Here is a 21,058-nt window from a genome sequence, read left to right on the forward strand (position 1 = left end):
AAAATCCAAACTAACCTTTTTCAACCGGCCTATTGAACACTGGGCTACTCAGCATGCTTCTCTTTTGCTTTCAGAGAGACTGGCTGAAAATGTCCCCCATCAAAAGGTGTTTCTAGGGGCAACTCCTGGACTAGGCTGGCTAAATGAACTTTGGATTCCAAGGATCTGAGCCTTCTTCAGCATAGCTCAAGAACTTTCCAGATTGTACAATGCTTGCTGTCCTTTTCCAGCTGGAATAATCTGGATGCAGAAATGATCACTGAACAGCCAGTGGGAAAAGGACATCTGCAGGAGACTTACCATCGCTATTCCTATCTAAGAGATCTGCCTGTTCTTGATGTCTCCAAAGGCAACTCCAAGATATCTCCTTGGGAAGGCACCTTTTTATCTTTAAATATAGTCCCCTTTTGAAGAGGATAACTTGTACACACAAACACACAAACCCACAAAGAAAGGAGCAAAAATGGATAATAGGGGAATGCAGGTGATAGGCTGATATTTCAGCACCAAAATGGGAGTGACTAGGGCAATGATGGTGAACCTTTTAGAGACCAAGTGCCCAAACTACAACCCAAAACCCACTTATCAATTCTTGATAAATTGATTACGGGGCATCAAATGAGTATTGATTAATCAGATAGGTAAGAGTTTCTCCAAGATAATCTGCTCTTTCACGATTTCCAGAGGAAGAGTATTTAAACAGACATAAAAAACGAGGGAATCGGTGCCAGCTCGGTTAAACTGAAACCCTCGGTCCTCTAGGCTCACTTCTGCTCTAGCAACGCGGCAAGCGAACCAGCGGGAGAAATGCTTTACGCCTAGAGAGCAAGTCTCGTCTCCACAAGGGAGCACAGAGGAGAGGAAGCTCTCTGCTCCAGCCATCCTGACAACCTCCAGGGCGAGGCAGAGGGCGAGGCTTTCCCTCGTTGGCAGCCCCGGATCCAACCTGCCTTCCCCTCCCGTCGCCCTCCCCGATTTCCATCCTGCGTCAGTCTCTGCATCTGACGGAGGCGGCTGCACTCACGAAGCTCTCGTTTTGCAAGGAAAGGGGTCAGTGGGAAAAGGGGCTAACAGGCGCCTTCCGACGTTCAGCTCGCGATCCATCCGTCCTGCGCTGGACCCAGAGGCCAAGCAGAGCCCCAACTTCCAGAGGAGGCTCCCCGAGTTCCCTGCAGGGCGCAGGATCCGGGCAGGAGCAAGCGGCCGATGAAGAGGGGCGACGCCGAGATCATCGCTTCTTTCATACCCTTTGCAGGCATCGCCGTCCCAGCCTCCGCTTCCGCCGCCTCCTTTCAGCGAAACTCGCCCCACTCCGAAGAAGAGCACCGGCGTAGACACTCCGGGATACCGGAAAAAGAACGTCCCCTTTCATTCTCTATTTGCGTGATCCCCTCTAGAAAGCTTATATCTATCGTTCTCCCTCCTTCTCGAGCATGGGTCTTCAAACCTGACCCTTTTGTCTTGTGGACTTCAACTCCCAGAAATCCTCAGACAGCGTGCCTTTGGTTGAGACACGTGAGGCCAGGAGCGCTCAGGAAATTGGCGGGAAAGATTTGCCGTTGCTCTCCTCAGGCGGGTAAAGCCCGAGTGAGCGGAGAGCCATTTCTTCCCTCCTGCACACCGGAGAAGGGGCTGCGGAGGGGCTGAGGGACATTTGGGACTGCCTCGGGCTTCTTTTGGCTGCCCTCGAGCAGGAGACCCGAAGGGATCCCCAGGGATGGAGGCCGCCCTCAGCCCAGAGATCCACCGCCGGCGCTTCCGCGGTCTCGACGGCTGCCGCCAGGAGGCCGAGACGCCCCGGGAGCTTTGCAGCCGCCTTCACCGCCTGTGCCGCCAGTGGCTGCGGCCGGAGAGGAGCAGCAAAGGGGAGATGCTGGACCTGGTGGTGCTGGAGCAGCTGTTGGCCCTGCTGCCCGCGGAGATGGCGAGCTGGGTGAGGGAGTGCGGAGCCGAGAGCTGTTCGCAGGCGGTGGCCCTGGCCGAAGGCTTCCTCCTCAGCCAAGCCCAGCGGGAAGAGCCGGGAAAGGGGCAGGTGAGGAGGGGGGGGTAGATTAGTCCTGGCAGCTCCTTTGGTGGGGGGCGGGTAAGGGGGAAGGATCAGAGTTTCATCTAGCTATGTCTGTAATAAAACAGATGAAAAATATGACTCTGCAGCCTTTTCTGAAATTCCTCACTTTTGAAGAATTAATTTTTTTTGAGGCAAATGCTTCTATTTCCTAAATTAATTTTATCCACATATCTCATAATAATCAATGTTTACTTTATGATTTGCTGTTACCTGAATCTAGGTAAGGGTAAGCAACTGGATGATTTACATTTAATAAAGTATAATTCCACAATAGTAAGACAAACAAATTTTATGTACATAAAAACACAGCCTGCTGTTTTAACTCCCATTTACTCAGAAATTTAAGTCACATGCACAGTCTCTGAAGTGTGTCTGAATTCTGTTGGGGAAATTCAAGTAGGAAAGCAAAATTTATGGAATTGTCTAGATATTGTCTTCTGAAAATGGATTGTGAATCAGGTTGTTTTTGAAATGCAGGAGCCGTTCACAGAGAAGATTTCAGCAGAGCTCTGGGGTATAGGAGATCGATCCAGCTCTATTCAGGAGCAGTTTTTCAGGAGGACCCAATTCTGGTCACCTTGCCAGGTAGGTGCAGGTTTTATCTGACAACAGTAGCGTTCCAGCTCCATCCATTCAGGAGCTGTGTCTAATACCAAAAGCTGAGTCTGTGCACTTGAAAACACTGTCCACCCACATTTGGCTTTCATGTTTGTGCTGGAAATGCAAATGCGACAATTCATAGAAATGTTAGAAATGAAATTTAATTGTAGAAAGAGTTTAATATTTCTTAATGCTATTAAGAAGAGTGCTGAAAATAGTTAGAAATGAAGCCCATGAATAGATGGGGAACTCATCAAATTTGCAGACGACACCAAGCTGGCAGGAATAGCCAATACTCTAGAAAATAGGCTTAAGATACAGAAGGATCTGGACAGAGTCGAACACTGGGCACTATCTAACAAAATGAAATTCAATGGTGAAAAAAGTAAGGTTCTACATTTAGGCAGGAAAAATCAAATGCACAGGTATAGTATAGGTGGTACCTTGCTCAATAGTAGTAACTGAGAGGGATCTCGGAGTCCTAGTAGACAATCACTTCAATATGAGCCAGCAGTGTGCTGCAGCTGCCAAAAAAGCCAACACAGTGCTAGGCTGCATTAACAGAGGGATAGAATCAAGATCAAGTGAAGTACTAATACCATTTTACAATGCTTTGGTAAGGCCACACCTGGAATACTGCATCCAGTTTTGGTCACCACGATGTAAAAAAGATGTCGAGACTCTAGAAAGGGTACAGAGAAGAGCAACAAAGCTGATTAGGGGGCTGGAGGCCAAAACATATAGGGAACGGTTGCTGGAATTGGGTATGTGTAGTTTAACGAAGAGAAGAGTGAGGGGTGACATGATAGCAGTGTTCCAATATCTCAGGGGCTACCACAAAGAAGAGGGAGTGAAGCTATTCTCCAAAGCACCTGAAAGCAGGACAAGAAGCAACAGATGGAAACTAGTCAAGGAGAGAAGCAACCTAGAACTAAGGAGAAACTTCCTGACAGTTAGAACAATTAACCAGTGGAACAACCTGCCTCCAGAGGTGCTGAATGCTCCAACACTGGAGGTTTTTAAGAAGAGATTGGACAGCCATTTGCCTGAAATGGTATAGGGTTTCCTGCCTGAGCAGGGGGTTGGACTAGATGACCTCCAAGGTCCCTTCCAACTTAATTAATAATAATAATAATAATAGAAACTATAACACTGGGAATAAACATACCTGAGAAGTGTTTATTTAGTTTATTAAATATTTATACCACGTGTCTCCCTTGTAATTGTAAGTATACCAAAAAAAATATAGCACATGAAGGATAAGCCAGTAAGTCAACACTAAGTGGCTGTAACAATAAAACTGTTGTTGAACGTTGGCTGTGTTCAATTCTACAACCTGGAAGCAGCTAAGCCGTGATTTGTTAAGGTGCAACTTCCCAGCCCCATGGAGAGAACTTTCAACTGTTTCCTCGAATTGTCTACTTTTTTCTCTTTCTAGAACACTGATCCCTTTGAGGAGGTGACTGTGCACTTCACAGAGGAGGAGTGGAGGCTGCTAGATTCTGGGCAGAAGGCCTTGTGCATAGAAGTCATGCAGGAGGTTTCTATCAATATGGCTGCTCTGGGTAAGGCCAGGCTGTTCAATTTGCTATAAGGTCGTGGTAGAAACATTCACCTTACATTTGAGAGATATCCTAGATCACAGGTCTGCAACCCGCAGCTCTGGAGCCACATCTCCTGTGGCTCCCAGTCCTCTGCCATGTGCAGTCCAAAAAAAAAAAAATGGGACTAAAAAAGTTCAACCAATCAATTCAAATATGCAGGGCAGGTGCATATCTCGCCTTGGCACCACTCTTCAGTCAAACCCTGTTCTGCGCATGCGTGCATCTATGCGCATGTGCACATTTTTTGCAGCTCCCAGTTTTTCCTTTTGTGAGGGAACCGGTTCCGACTGGCTCTTTCACTGTTTCATGTTGCTGACCCCTGTCCTAGATACTCCATGGAAGTGACTGAACAGATTGATTCAACACCAAAAATTTAATTTGTGTTTTAGATGAAAACATTATTTCCATAAAATCAAGTCTCCTATATAACAATTTTCAGGTATCACATCCTGGTTAGAGAAATGGATTGTACTACACCTGGAACGCAGATTGGCATGCTTTTAAGGGGTCCTTCTAAATATTACTCAGAATATTAATTCTCATTTTTTCCCATGCAGATGATGTCTCTGTGAAGGACAACAAGGAGGCAAGGTTAAATCTACTTGAAATAGAGAAGAATAAAATAAAAGTGATCCTTGGCCATCAGAGGGACACCAAAATGCTAAGGAGAAAACAGCCACAAAATGGAAGGGAGAAGCCATCCACTTTTCTTGGTATTTGTGGCTTCCTATCCCAGCATGATCAGAAGGAAATGAGAAAAGAAAAGTATAGAAAAAGAGAAAACATGAATTTGAATTACATAACTATGGCAGAAACCAGACTAAAAAAAACATGCATGCCTGTAAAAACTATGGAGAATAAGTCCTTCGCTTCTACTTCAACAAAGACACCAAATACCTCTGTAAAAACTGGGTGGGATTCCAGTCTGAGCAGAAAGAGGAAACTTTGCATGCAATGTGGAAAGAGTTTCAGTAACAAAAGTCATCTTATTTACCACCAAAGGATCCACACTGGGGAGAGACCATATAAATGCATGGAATGTGGAAAGACTTTTACCCGGAAAGGATATCTTAATTGTCACAACTGGATCCACACTGGGGAAAAACCGTATAAATGCATGGAATGTGGAAAGAGCTTTACCAGGAAGGGAGATCTTAATCGTCACAACTGGATCCACACTGGTGACAGACCGTATAAATGCATGGAATGTGAAAAGACCTATGCCCGGAAAGAAGATCTTAATCGTCACGAAAGGATCCACACTGGGGACAGACCGTATAAATGCATAGAATGTGGAAAGAGTTTCATTAGCAACAGTCTTCTTAATTACCACCAAAAGAGCCACACAGAGGAGCGACCATATAAATGTATGGAATGTGGAAAGACCTTTACCCAGAAAGGACCTCTTAATCTTCATGAGAGGATCCACACTGGGGACAGACCATATAAATGCATGGAATGTGGAAAGAGCTTTACCCGGAAAGGAGATCTTAATCGTCACGAAAGAATCCATACTGGGGACAGACCGTATAAATGCATGGAATGTGGAAAGAGCTTCATTAGCAACAGTCATCTTAATTGCCACCAAAGGACTTACAGTGTGAAGTGATCATATAAGTTCATAGACTGGAAGATGCTATACTTGGAAAGCTCATTTGAATTGTCATGAAAGGATCCACAGTGCGGATATACCGCATTAATGCACAGAGTGTGGAAATAGCTATACTTGGAAAACATAATTCTCATAAAAGCATATAAATCCATGGAGGCTAGAAAGAGTCTTTCTGAGGCGAGAAGCGATACTGGCCTCCAAGCCCACAAATGTCTTGAGTTGGGGGGGAGCCTATATTCACTACAGGTAGTCTTTGATTTACAACTACAATTGAGCCTAAAATTTCTCTTAAGTGAGACATTTGTTAAGTGAATTTTGCTCCATTTTATGACATTTCTTTCCTATGTTGTTAAATGAATAACTGCAGTTGATAAGTTAGTAATCTGTTAAGTGAATCTGGATTCCCCATTGACTTTACTTGTCAGAACATCACAAAAGGGGATCACATGATCCTGGGACACAGAAACAGTCATGAATATAAACCAGTTGCCAAGCATCTCAATGCTGATCACATGATCATCAGGATATTGGAATGGCTGTTAAGTGTGAAAATTGTCATAAGTCACTTTTTTCAGTGGCGTCGTAACTTTGAAAGGTCACTAAATAAACTGTAAGTCAAGGACTTCCTGTTCAGCAGACATGTCAAACACAAGGCCTGCGGGTGAAATCCGGCTCGCTATGTGGTTATATTCAGCCCCTGAAAATGCCGAAAGACCGTCCCACAGTGCCTTAGCCTGGCCCAGGCTGACTGGGCGCTGATTTACAGGAAAAAACAAATGGATCCATGCATTCAGCTTTATTTGCAACAGTCAACTTATTATTCATCCAAGGATCTAGACATTGCAGGAAGTTTATTAAAGCATGGAAAGTGAAAAAAATCTCTGATTTGACCTGGAACATTATCTACCATCCAAGTGGTCACACAGGAGAAAAGCTATAAGCAATCGAATATCAAAATTGCTGAGGGCAGATCAGTGACCTTAGTTATAGGGTGATTTATTTCTTCTTTAGGCAAAGGTATTCACTCAGAAATAATTCATAGTAGGAAAAGAAATTCAAGCCTATTTCAACCTCCCGGACACCTTAGGGATGTAAGAAGCTCCAACTTTTGAGGAAGTGGCCAGAATTCCTTCTTTCTTCTCTCCCTTTCTTTCCTCTAATGCAGGAATTAACTGACTCCTTTCAACTCATATTCTAACTATTCATTCTCATTGTAAATTAAATAAATAAATAAATAAACCTTTATTGTCAAAGTACAACATGTGTACATTGAGATTAGCTGAGCCTCCCTCCATGCTCTCTCCCCCCAACACACAGTGACAACAAACCATCCTACCACACCATGTGAACCAACTACGCCACACACCGGCCTCCCAAGTCAATTCTGCATACAATTATGTCCCATTTAAAAGCCTAACAGCCCACGGATAAAAGGTATTTTTCAGCCTGTTGGTACGGCTGGCTATATTCCTATATCTCCTACCAGATGGTAGGAGAGTAAAGAGATACCGTCCAGGGTGTGAGTCATCCCTGAGAATTTTCCTCACTCTTCCAAGGCAACGAGCCCTGGCGATGTCATCCAGTGGTGTCAGAGAACAGCCCACAATGTCTTGTGCTGTGCTCACTACCCTCTGTAATACTTTCCTGTCCACGGCTGTCAGACCAGCATACTAAGCCACAATACCATACGAGAGGACGCTCTCTATAGTAGACCGGTAAAAGAGGGTCATTAGCCGTTGTTCTACCCTGTTCTTCCGCAAGACCCTAAGAAAGTGAAGCCTCTGTTGGGCCTTTCTAGCCACCTGGGTTGTGTTAACTTTCCAGGTCAGATCTTCACAGAGGTAGACTCCCAGAAATTTAAAGGAGGAAACTCTCTACACAGGAAACCTTATTATATAGGAAACCTTATTAGAAAGTCTCACATGCCTTTGTTTCTCTTCTTTATAAACAAACAATGGAAAAGAGTTCTGGAGAACATGGGTAGGGATGGGGTAATGGGAGAATGAGAAAGACTTTGCGAGGTGTGGGGAAAGCCTTAGGCTGAACAACTATTATCTAAAAGAACCCAGTCCCCACGAGGAGATTGTGAAGGTGTCGGGGCATTGGAAGAATTGTAAGAGAAAGTCCCTAATTTGTCAAAGAGTAAAAGGAGAGGATGGAAAAAATTCGTTCAGAATTGCAGGATTTTGTTTGGTAGCTTCACAGAAGAGATAGCACTAGTATAGGAAGAGAGACACAGTAATACAAATATACCTTCTCAAAGAAGCACACACAAAAAAACGCAGTCACAAATCTGCCCATATCTCAATTGGAGTATCCAATTTCTGTGATCATTTTAGAAATCTTGTATCATAACCTAAGTACTTAATAAGCACAAATGAATGCTCTTTTTCATGGAGAGAACATGTAAACCAAACCAGGTATTAGAAAGTTATTTTTCTTCTAGGCAGGCAAATATTTTAGGCAAAAAGAAGGAAGCAACCGTATTTATATTACAAGGCTATGAATTAGTGCAAAGAATAGACAAAATGTTACAAAAGTTATTAAATAAAATATGAATGTGTTTAGGTAAACCGAACTGTATATTTGAAAACCAGTTTAATGTTAGAAACTGAACAAGACCCCTCAAGATTTTTGGTTACACGGAGTACAAACGTCAGAAAGCCACATTTTACAGTAGAATGCAATATTATATTAGGTTGAATATAGTTGCGGTGTCTCTAGTGCTTTCCTGCCTGTTCCCAAGTGCCCTATAATGATGTCATTAATATTTGCAAGTTCTCTGCAGACTACCATAAGTCAATGAAGAAGCCTGCAAGGAAGGAGTGATTTGTGGGGCCTGACTGAAAAAGGTCCACTCCAAAATCCAAACTAACTTTTTTCAGCCGGCCTATTTGAACACTGGGCTACTCAGCATGCTTCTCTTTTCCTCTCAAAGAGACTTGCTGAAAATGTCCCTGGGGCAATTCCTGGACTAGGCTGGCTAAACGAACTTTGGATTCCAAGGATCCAAGCCTTCAGCCTGCATTTTATCCTCTGAAGAGGAAAAGGAGAGCCGTCATGCTGCATAAGCTGCAACCACCTCCAGCTGCAAAGCTCAAGAACATTCCGGAGTGTTCCATGCCTGCTCTTTTCCAGCTGGAATAATCTGGATGCAGAAATAATCACTGAACAGTCAGTGGGAAAAGGACATCCAGAGAAGACATACCATCGCTATTGCTATGTAAGAGATCTGCATATTCTTTACGTCTCCAAAGGCAAATCCAAGATGCCACCTTGAGGAAGGCCCCTTTATATCTTTAAATATAGTCCCCTCTGGAAGAAGATAACATGTACACACAAAACCACAAAGACACAAAGAAAGGAGCAGAAATGGATACTAGGGGAATGCAGGTGAAAGTCTGGTATTTCTGCACCAAAATGGAACTGACTAGGGAGTCCCCGCACACACTTGCAGCCAAATTGCCTCTCCTCCAATTCCCACTGCAGCAGGCATATCTCACAGAAAGTTTTATCTCTTCAGCCCCTCCCTAACTATAATGCACCCCCAGTCCTCCCATTGATCCAGAACTTTCACTGTGTTCTTCTGCAGTCTTCTTAAAGTGCCCCTAACGACTCTTACCGGCAACTCCTTCCACAGCTGGTATTTGGCGGAGTGGCCCCCTAAGGGACAGCTTGGACCCTCCTATAAATGGATCATTATGTTGAGACTTAATAGGCTCCAAAGCTGGAGTCAGGCAAACAGCAACACTATCCCACATGAAGTTTCGTCCAGTGAAAGAGCAAAGGATCAACAACTTAGGTGAAAGATCCATTCATTTCCAGCAGAACACTCACCAAAGTTTCTCAGGCTAGACAACCCTGTCAAAGCCATAAAACTCTCTTCTCATGTGATCTTCTGCACATTGCAGATTTGTGTGGACAATGATTTTTTCACTGTTGCCGCCAAGGGAAGCAGAATTGAATGAACTGAGTCCTACCCGTCAGGACATTTAAACAGTGGAACAGCTTACCTCCAGAAGTTGTGGGTACTTCCACACTGGAGGTTTTTAAGAAGAGACTTGATTTGTATGAAATAGTAAAGAGTCTCCTGCTTGAGCAGGGGGCGGTACTAGAAGACCTTCAATGTCCCTTCTCGCTCTATTCTGATTGATTGATTGATTGACTGATTGATTGATTGATTGATTGATTGAATGAATGGATGCATTTTCTCCCCAAATTACGAAAACTTCCAAAAGAATTAAATGTCCCCAAGGAGAAATTAAATTAGGCATCATAGGACTCTACAACAATGTTCTATGTCAGTGGCAATTTAATTGGGGCAATTTCAGCCCCCTTTCCTAACAGGTATCAGTGATAAGAAAAACTAAAAAATTTATAGGAATGTTTTCTCCATCATAGAATGCAGAGTATAGTACATTTTGAATAGAATTAATTATTTTTAGTTAATATTGCAAATATGTAGAGAAATTCAAGAATGGGATGAGAGCAAGATAGTGGCTGAGCAGGGCTTACGTATCTCTTGAGAGAAAAATCGCGACTGCAATCTGGATATTTATGTAAAATAAAATGACAGCAACCATATGAAACAGAATGTACCATTAAATTGGGCAATACCCAGAAGCTAACAAAATATATCCTGAGGGAAAATATTAAAAGGCGGGTGGAGAGAGAGAAACTTTGTATGGCAACCAGTGCTGGCGAACCTTTTAGAGACTGAGTGCCCAAATTGCAACCCCAAACCCACTTATGTATCATTGGGTGCTGGATGGGTGTGGCCCATTGGGTGGGCGTGCCTGCGGTGGTAATAGCAGACTGGGTGGGACTAAAAAGTTCAATCAATCAATTCCAATTTTGCAAGTTTTTTTTTCTCGTGAGTTGAAATTGATTGATTGACTGACCTCTTTTTTTTTGCACACAGCGGCGGAGGCCTAAAGCAAAAAGGTTTTATAAAACCCAGCTGAAGCCCTAGGAGTGGGGCCAATGGCGCGTGGGACCATAGAGAGGACTATGCGTGCCACCTGTGGCAAGCGTGCCATAGGTTCGCCACCACAGTAGTATACCCAGGAAGCAAGGAATGTGGACTGTCAGATGGCAAGAACAGGAAAAAAATACAATATTCTGCCAAACGATAGGGACAATTAATCAGCAGGATAATCATTGTATTCCAGAAAATAAGAGAAAGAATGTGCAAAGTCGCGTGGTCGCACAGAGAGACGGACACTTGAGCTGGGTAGTATTTCTTTTATTCGGATCAGGAATGAATCTGGGACAAAGGGGTTTACCTGGTGTTTCTTATACCTGCCCAGGTGAATGATGGCCAATAGAATTGAACCTGGGCTTCCCGCCTGTGCATGTGGCCAATAGGTTTAAACCCTGGCTTCCCGCCAGAGCTGACCATGCCGGGGGCTGTCAAACTTGCTCCGTCCGGCTTTTCCCGCCTCAGCGGTTATCGCTTGGAGCTGTCCAGCCCCCTGCTGCGCTGGCATTTCCTGTGTATGCTAGCAGCATACACTACACCCCTTCCCCCATAGTGAGGATTTTCCTCTGTCATACCATCTCCAACTATATACACATATTTACAAAACAAGGTTACAATGGATACAGTTGTTGATCTGTTGCCCCCTTATGAACGTACATAGTCAGCGAGGTAGCTTGACGCTTTGTGTGGCCTACTTGACCTTCTTGGTAAATGATCTTCCGGAGGTATGGTGGCGTGGCTATTCATTCCTTCGTGAAGCTCCTGTTGAGGAAGGTTGCTGTGTGTCTGTGTGTGTGATTTGCTGATTCCTGGTGACTGCCTGGTTTCTCTATCAGACTCCTGCCTGTACAGGGGTTGCCATTGCTCCCCCCCAACCATCCTCCTTGGTGAATGTGTTTGTATTGGCTTTTGTGTTGGATCTTCCTCCTCACCCCCCAGTGTGTCCTCTGCCACCCTTTCAGGAGTCCTTTTCCTCAGTTGATCCAGATGCCTTTTCCACAGGAGTCCCCCCTCCACCCTTACTCTGTAGGAAAGGGGCCCTGTTTGCTCTATAATTTCTCCTGGCACCCATGGATAACCCGTACTGTAGTTCCTGGCCCAAATGAGGTCCCCTGAGGTAAAATGTGTCTTGATGTTGGGGTTCCCCGTGTCTGCGGCTACTCTGTCTGGATGGAGCCTGTCTAAAGTTGTAATGAGGCGTCTCCCCCATCTGAGTTCCGCTGGGCTTTTGCCTGTGGCAGTGCAAGGTGTTGCGTGTTGGTGAAGGAGGAATGTGGCTAGTCTTTGCTTCCAATCTCCCTGTACTATGCACTTGAGTGCATCTTTTGTTGTTCTCACGAATCGTTCTGCCAATCCGTTACTGGCAGGGTGGAAGGGGGCCGAGGTGACGTGTCTAATCCCCGAGGTCCTCAGGAACACCTGGAAATCCGAGGAAGTAAATTGCGTTCCATTATCTGACACGATTACATCAGGCAACCCATGTGTAGCAAATATCCCCCTCAATGCTTGGATGGTCCCTGCTGATGTCATGCTGCTTACAGGTACCACCTCAAGCCATTTTGAATGACTATCCACAACTACCAGAAATGTGTGACCTTGGAATGGGCCAGCGTAGTCTATGTGCACCCTGGACCAGGGTGAGTGTGTTTCCTCCCACTTATGGACTGGTGCATGTTGTTGTTCTGGCCGTGTCCTCTGGCATGTGTAGCACCCCGCTACCTGTGCTTCTATCTCCTTGTCCAACCCTGGCCACCACAGGTAACTCCTTGCTAGAGCCTTCATTCTTACTATCCCTGGGTGTCCTTCATGTAGTGATTGGAGAACTCTTTCCCTGAGCCTTGTGGGAATTATGACTCTGTTTCCCCACAAAAGGCACCCTTTGTGTGTGGTCAGTTCAAACCTTCTTGAGAAGTAAGCAGTGAACTCTTGCCCTGGTGATTTGTCTTGCCACCCACTACTCACCCACGAATGAACCCTGCTCAGAACCTTGTCTTTTGGTGTCTCTGTGGCTATGTCCTTCGCGTTGAGGGGGCATTCTGGCAGTTCTTGGATTGCCAGGATTTGGGCAGCCGGTGCTGGGTCCGGCTCCCTGTCCATTAGGGGCAGTCTGCTGAGACCATCAGCATGCCCCATCTCCTTCCCTGGTCTGTGTATCAATTTACAAGAATATGCAGAGAGAAATATTGACCATCTTAGCATTCTAGGTGACAAAATCTGTGGTGTTTGTTTCTCTGTTCTGAATAGTCCTAATAAAGGTTTATGGTCTGTGAAGATTATGAAATCTCTGCCATACAGGTAATCATGAAATTTCTTTACTCCAGCAACCACTTCCAGTGCCTCCTTGTCTATCTGGGTGTAGTTCCGCTCTGCAGCTGACAGGGTTCTGGAGTAGTAGGCGATGGGAGCCTCAGTTCCATCCTCCTTGAGATGGCTGAGCACTGCTCCAATCCCATAAGGGGATGCATCGCACGCAAGACAGATTGGCTGATCTTCCCTGAAATGGGTGACAGTGGCATCGCTTGCTAACATGTTTTTTAGTGTTTGGAATGCTTTTGCATGTTTGTCAGTCCATTCCCAAGGCGCTTGCTTGTCAAGTAGCCTATGTAGGGGTTCTGCAATTGAGGCTTTGTGAGGCAGGAATGTGTGGTAGAAATTGAGGAGCCCCAAGAACGCCTGCAATTCAGGCTTGTTTTTGGGAGCAGGGGCTTCTTTGATTGCCCTCACCTTTGATGCAGATGGGTGGATGCCTTGAGCATCTATCCGGAACCCCAGGAATTCTGTCTCTGGGACCCCAATCCTGCACTTCTCCCTTTTGAGTTTGAGACCTGCCCCCCTGAACCTCTCAAGGACCGTCCTTAAATGGGTTGCCAGCACGTCTGGGGAGCTGGCTGCGATCAGGACGTCATCAAAATAAGGGCAAACCCCTGGTATTCCCTTAAGCGTCCTTTCCATCACCTCCTGAAATATCCCCGGCGCTACGCTAACCCCAAACTGCAACCGGTCTACCCGGAACGCTCCCTTGTGAGTGATGATCGTTTGTGCTCTAGCAGCCCCTGGGTCTACCGGCAATTGCTGATAAGCTTGGGCGAGGTCCAATTTAGCAAACACCGACCCGCCTTGTAGGGACGCTAAGATGCTGCTGACTGCAGGGACCGGATAGGAATGGGCACTTAAAGCTCGGTTTATAGTCCCTTTATAATCAGCGCAGATACGAATTTCCCCATTTGCTTTAATTGGCGTTACGATGGGAGTTTCCCAATCTGCTCCATCAACTGGTGTTAACACCCCCTGGTCTACCAGCTTATCCAATTCCCGCTCTGTCTTTTGCTTTAACGCGAATGGAACACGCCTCGCCTTCATCCTTATGGGTTGTACCTGGGGATCTAGTCTAAATGAGATTGGGGGACCCGTGTACTTTCCCAACTGCCCATCGAACACGTCCGCGAATTCCTCGCAGACTGCTTCTAGGGACAAATGGCTCCGTGTCTGATTAATCCCTGTGATTTTGATGCCCAAGGCGTTAAACCACCCTAACCCCACAAGGCTAGTCCGCTGGCCCTCGACGACCAACACACTTAATTTACCCTTGAATCCCTTGTACTGCACCCACAACAACGCCTCCCCCCAGATTTTGATCGGTGAATTTTGAAAGTCAGAGAGGGTCAGTCTGGATGTCCTCAAGGGAACCCGTTGGCCGCTCCGCTTGCAAATGTCTAAAAACGTTCTGGCGGAGATGATGGATACGGCTGACCCTGAGTCCAGCTCCATCAAGCAGGGGACCCCTTGCAGCCTCACCCTCAGTTTTATTTTTCGGGCTAGCGCCGCAGGAGCCCCTGTTTTGAAAACGCCCGGCCGTCCCGACGTGTGACTCACAGTCAGACCCAGCGACCGCTTCCCAGTACCTGTGGCATACTGGAACTCGGCTTCCACCTCGTGTAGGCTGTCCCGCTGCTTGCTTCTACAGACCGCCGCGATGTGCCCCGTTTTTCCGCACGACCGACACTTCGCCAACTTGAAACGGCAGGTAGACCGGGGATGCTGTCGTCCGCAGCTTGCACAGCGGGTAGACCGGGAGCCGCTCGCGCCGCAGCCGGAGCACTGGGTAGACCGGGGCTGTCCGTAGCCGCTGTTCAGGGTAGACCGGGAGTTGCAGCCGCAATGCTGGGTAGACCGAGGGCGATTCGTGCTGTGACCGTGAGGCTGGGTAGACCGGGGTCCGCTCGCTCCGCATCTGCACTCCTGGTCTCTCTTGCCTGCCGTGGTTGGTCTCGGTTCTTTTCTGTAGTCCCGGTCGGGGTTGAAGGATCGCTGAGGTCGGTTGATGGCATCCACCTCCAGCTCTGCCCCGTCTGCGTCGGTGCCTCTTCTCACCTGGTGGATGGATCCGCCTTCCCTCGTCTCGGGCTCCTCGGCTGCATCCCAGGCTAGGAGTTCGTCTTGGACATCCCTCAGGGTCAGTTTCTGCTTAGCAAAAAGTTTCTGGCGCAGCTTCCTGTCCCTCACCCCACAAACGAGCTGATCCCGCAGCCTAATTTCTAGATTTTCGAAATTGCAGAGGCGAGCTGCCAGCCTCAGAGCTGCCATATACTGTTTGGCAGACTCACCTGGTCGCTGATCCCGTTTTTCAAAACGATACCGCCAGGCGATCTCGGACGTCTCAGGCTTGAAATGTTCAGACAGCTTCGCCAGCAATTCGTTGTAGCCGACGGAGTGAATGTCATCGGGTGCGCAGAGACCGACTGCCAGCTGGTAGGTTTCTGTGCCGCAGCTGCAGAGCAGTACCGCCGCTCTCTGCCGGTCCTCCTTCACCCCGTTCGCCCTCAGGTAGCATTCTATCTGCCCCATGAAGGCTTCCCACTCCTCGGGGCGGCCGCTATTAAAAAGGGGATACTGACCCAGTTGTGTCATCTTGTCATCTCGGTTGTCCTGCGTCTGGATCTGGGGCTGCCGATTGGATTCCGTCCGCGGCTACCGTTGTCCGATGCAAGATCCCACCTTCGTCGCCAGTGCAAAGTCGCGTGGTCGCACAGAGAGACGGACACTTGAGCTGGGTAGTATTTCTTTTATTCGGATCAGGAATGAATCTGGGACAAAGGGGTTTACCTGGTGTTTCTTATACCTGCCCAGGTGAATGATGGCCAATAGAATTGAACCTGGGCTTCCCGCCAGTGCATGTGGCCAATAGGTTTAAACCCTGGCTTCCCGCCAGAGCTGACCATGCCGGGGGCTGTCAAACTTGCTCCGTCCGGCTTTTCCCACCTCAGCGGTTATCGCCTGGAGCTGTCCAGCCCCCTGCTGCGCTGGCATTTCCTGTGTATGCTAGCAGCATACACTACAGAATGAAAATAATTTTGAAGTGTTAAAAAAGAATTGTATTAATGAGCAATGTGGCTATAACACTAATGAAAACATGTTAACAAAATATGTAGAAGGTGAAATGATGAAAAAATCAGGTTTTGAGATTGAATAAAAAGTAAAATACTTGGGTGTTAATCTGACAAATATAAACTGTATATTGTTTCAAAATAATTATGTTAAGCTACGGGTTGAAGTTGATAAAGATATGTTTAAGAGAGAAAAACTACAATTGTTGGGGAGAATTTCTATGAGTAACATGACATCCTTGAATGTTACTTTTGTTCCAGACAAAACCTGTTCTCACAACTCAAGTAGCATTTAAAGAATGGCAGAAAAACTTATCAAAATTTATAACTTAGGGCCATGGTGGCGAACCTATAGCACTTATACCACAGGTATCACGCAGAGCCCTCTCTGTGGCACGCACACCATCGTCCCAGTCCTCGGCCGCCACCGTGTCTGCCCCCCCAAAAAAAGTTACAATCAATCAATTTCAAGTTCTGGTGGGGAAAAAAAGATCTCGCAAAGTTGGAATTGTTTGATTGAACTTTATTTTCAGTCCCACACAACAGTGGAGGAAGTGATGCGTTGGAGCTGGAAAAAAGGTTCCGTGTGGGGGTGGGGGGAGTGGTGGGAGAAGGGCACTCCATGCGAGGGGTGGGACGGGGCCTGTTGCTTCCCTCTCCCTACCAGACACTAATCTGCATTTCAGCTGCATTCCGTTTCTCCATTTGCTTCTCAGCCTTTGCCAAGCGTTTCTGGGACAAAACTGTTGTGTATGTAAATAGTTAGCAATAAGCCATAGAAGATATTGCAAACACTGTGCAGCTTTGCAAGGTTTAAAGCGGGAAAATAAGGTGCAATCATTGGACGCCACAACCAAGGAGCGGGAAAACAGACAGTTTGTATTGGTTACAGTTCAAACGCTTTCTCTATAAAAGGGTTGCAACATTTGACATTTGACAGTTGACTTTGTGTATTCAATAAACTCGTTCAGTGTTAACCACTCTGAGTCCTCGTCAATTCGAACCAAACAACTGGCGACGAAGGTGGGATCGACAGAAGACCAGAGATTAGGAAGAATTGTCGTGAAGGCGGCAAAGTCTGAGCGAGTCACAGTCAACCGAGCGGCCGCGGCAGAATAGGAAAAAAATTCTCCGAATGGCGCAAATCGGGTCATTGAAGGAATTTGACCCTAACTTCCCCGAAGATTGGGAAGAATATATTGGTCAGGTCGAAGGATTCCTGTTAGTGAACGGAATCACCGACGACCGAAAAAAAGCGGCGGCACTTTTGACAATTTGCGGCACACCGGTCTACAGAGTCGCTGTCGGGCTGTGCCAGCCACAACCAGTCTCCAGCGTGCCCTATGCCGACCTCCTTGCAAAACTAAAGGTGCACTTTACTCCCCGAAGGTCCGAACTTTTTTGGCGGCGCATCTTCGAGAAGAGAAATCAGAGACCGGGGGAATCCATACAGAAATTCGTCGCTGCCGTTAGGGAAGCCGCAGTTCGTTGCAAATACGATAATTTAGAAATTAGGATTCGGGACAGAGTTGTGCTAGGCTTACGCGATGAACAATTACAAAACAGAATAATCGCCAAACCTACTGGCGATTTACAGGAAGTGCTCGACGAACTCCTAACGTATGAGTCTACCGGGTATCGCGACCCCCCCCGCAGTAGCATGGCGACAGCACCTGAAATTAACCAAGAGGGCTATGTGGACTGCGGGGAGGTGGATCAGCAGTGGGAGGAAGAGATCGCCGAAGTCTCCAGGCGATTTGGGAAGATGGCACCCAGACAACTTAGAAGCGAAGGGCCCGAACCCGGCCGCCGGCAACAACCCGCAACACCGCAGAGACCACCGACCGGGGCACAACGACCGTGGCGGGACACCGCAACCAGACCGCGCGACAACGACACCCAGAACCGATGCGGCAGCTGCGGCGGCAACCATCCCCGCGCTTCCTGCCGATTCCGCACCGCCAAGTGCAGGGCTTGTGGCAAGACCGGCCACATCCAGGCCATCTGCAGAAACCGCGTCCGGGACTCCCGTCTGAATGAAGTCGATGTGTGGCCAGAGGGTAAGGTAACCCCCAATGCTAGTGGCAAGGAGACCCCTAGATCCCGGGCGAAATTTTCAAACCCAGGGGAGGTGGCCCGAGTCAATCGGAAAAGGCAGGGAAGGGGGCACAATTTTCCGGACGGAAAATTAAAAATCACAGTCCTTCTGCAAGGGGTTCCTTGCAGAATGGAAATCGACTCTGGGGCTTCAGTGTCGATAATTTCCACTGAAACCCTGAAAAAAATTGAACAACTAAGTGGAAAAAGAATTCCACTTAGCCCAACAAATATTCAATTAACGGACTTCCAAAAAAGTCCAATAATCGTAAAGGGAAAGACCAGCCTTAGAGTTAATTTTAAGGGATTTAAGGGGGTCTTAGATGTGGTAGTTACGGAGGGGAATAGGACTAGCTTAATAGGGCTTAATTGGTTTCCTGCCCTGGGAATTTGGATAGGGGGAATAAATTCTGTGATTAAAAATAAGACCCTCGAATCCGTCTGCAAAGAATTTGCAGACGTATTCGATGGATCTCTAGGCAAGTACAAAGGGCCCCCCATTAATTTTAACCTAGACCCCTCAGTAAATCCAATCAGGCTAAAGGCCCGGAGGGTACCTTTTGCCTTAAAAGAAAAAATCGAGGCCGAGCTCGACCGGCTTGTAGGCCTCGGAGTTTTAGAACCCGTTGAGGGCGGTTTGTGGGAGACGCCGATCGTCACACCCCTCAAACCCAATGGGGATGTGAGGATCTGCGCCGACTATAAAGCGACCCTCAACATTGGAATGAAAAAGCATGCTTACCCGGTCCCGACGGTGAAGCAGGTCCTCGCCACGATCCAGGACGCCGCCATCTTCGCCAAGCTCGACTTGGCGCATGCGTACTTACAGTTGACTGTTTCCAAAGAGGCTGCAGAGGCGCAAACAATTGTTACCCACAAGGGGGCGTTCCGAGTCCACAGACTGCAATTTGGGATTGCAGCTGCTCCAGGCATCTTCCAAGAAGTGATGGAGAGGACCTTAAAGGGCATACCTGGAGTATGCCCTTACTTTGATGATGTCCTAATAGCTGGAAAAGATGAAGGAATGTTAGTAGAGCGGCTGGAACAGGTACTGGGTAGATTTAGAAAGGCTGGATTAAAATTAAAAAAGGAAAAATGTAGCATAGGGGTTAAATCCACTGATTTTTTGGGGTTCAGGATTGACAAAAGCGGGGTCCACCCTACCCCTGAAAAAATTAAAGCAATAAAAGGGGCTCCTGAACCAAGGAACAAGGCTGAGCTACAGGCCTTCCTAGGCTTGGTAAATTTTTATCACACTTTTGTGCCACATAAGGCTGCCATTGCAGAACCACTGCACAGGCTTTTAGATAAGAAGACCCCTTGGCATTGGCAAGACAAGCACAAAGTGAGTTTCCAGACCTTAAAAGATATCCTTTCCAGTAGCTCAACTGTAACCCACTTTATAGAAAATAGACCAATCTTCCTGGCGTGCGATGCTTCGCCTTATGGCGTCGGGGCAGTAATCAGCCATTTAGACACCCAGGGAATGCAAAGACCCATTGCTTACTACTCCCGCACACTAACCAAGGCAGAGCGGAACTATGCTCAAATTGACCGGGAAGCTTTAGCCATAGTGGCAGGAGTTAAAAAGTTCCACGACTACCTGTATGGCAGGAACTTTACAATCCTGACAGACCACAAACCCCTGCTGGGACTGTTTACCACAGATAAACAGACTCCCCAAATTATGTCTCCCAGGATGCTGAGATGGTCCATTTTCCTCTCAGCATATTCATTTTCCCTCCAATACCGACCAGGTAAAGACATGGGTCATGCAGACGCTCTTAGCAGATTGCCCCTTAGCACAACAGAGGAGGACCCTGCCCCAGTGGGACAAGTAATGTCCCTACAAGATATTCCTGATCTGCCCCTAACTGCTAAAGACATAGCGGAGGCAACCAATAAGGACCCCATCTTAAGGAGAGTAATGGCCTGGGTCATGAGCGGTTGGCCCAACGCCAACCCAGACGTAAAATACAGTCCATTTTTCCGAAGGAAGGATGAACTATCAGTTCATATGGGTTGCTTACTTTGGGGAACTCGTGTAGTAATCCCAGGAATCCACAAATCAGCTATTCTATTTGAATTGCATGAAGGACACCCTGGAATAGTAAGGATGAAGGCCTTAGCTAGGAGTCACTTGTGGTGGCCAGGATTGGACCAAGACATTGAGGAATGCGTTGCCAATTGCCATCTGTGCCAACGTTCCAGGCCTGAACAACAACACATCCGCACACATAAATGGGAGTTAGCTAGGAATCCTTGGTCCAGGATTCATATTGACTTCGCTGGACCTTTCCAGGGGTTAACGTTCCTTGTAGTGGTCGACAGCTACTCTAGATGGCTAGAAGTAGTACCGGTCAGTTCAGTAACGGCAGGCAGAACAATACAGGCATTAAGGGGCCTCTTTGCCACTCATGGGTTGCCGGATTTAATAGTGTCTGATAACGGGCCACAATTCACATCTATTGAATTTCAGGATTTCCTCAAGGCCAACTCGATTAGGCATAAGACTTCTGCACCCTTCCACCCCTCCACCAACGGATTGGCTGAAAGGAACGTGAGGACCACGAAGGACGCGCTTAAAAGAATTATTCGAGGTGACTGGCATCAGAGACTAGCTGAGTTCTTGTTGGCCCAACACACAACCCCTTGTTCGGCTACAGGGAAAAGTCCAGCTGAAATGAGGTGGGGAAGAAAAATCTTGACCAA

General features: G+C 47.0%; 1 protein-coding gene across 1 annotated transcript; it reads left to right on the forward strand.

The window, feature by feature from the left end:
- Positions 1-1,206: 1,206 nt before the first annotated feature.
- Positions 1,207-7,128, forward strand: LOC310634744 (zinc finger protein 202-like; the record flags this gene model as incomplete). Its single annotated transcript, XM_083353279.1, has 5 exons — positions 1,207-1,330; positions 1,695-2,032; positions 2,546-2,653; positions 4,107-4,233; positions 4,830-7,128. The coding sequence occupies 5 exons, from the start codon at positions 1,207-1,209 to the stop codon at positions 5,879-5,881; spliced, it is 1,749 nt and encodes a 582-aa protein (XP_083209405.1). The 3' UTR covers positions 5,882-7,128.
- Positions 7,129-21,058: the final 13,930 nt, after the last annotated feature.

The sequence above is a fragment of the Vipera ursinii genome (assembly GCF_947247035.1).
Source record: "Vipera ursinii genome assembly, chromosome: 2".
Lineage (NCBI taxonomy): Eukaryota > Metazoa > Chordata > Lepidosauria > Squamata > Viperidae > Vipera > Vipera ursinii.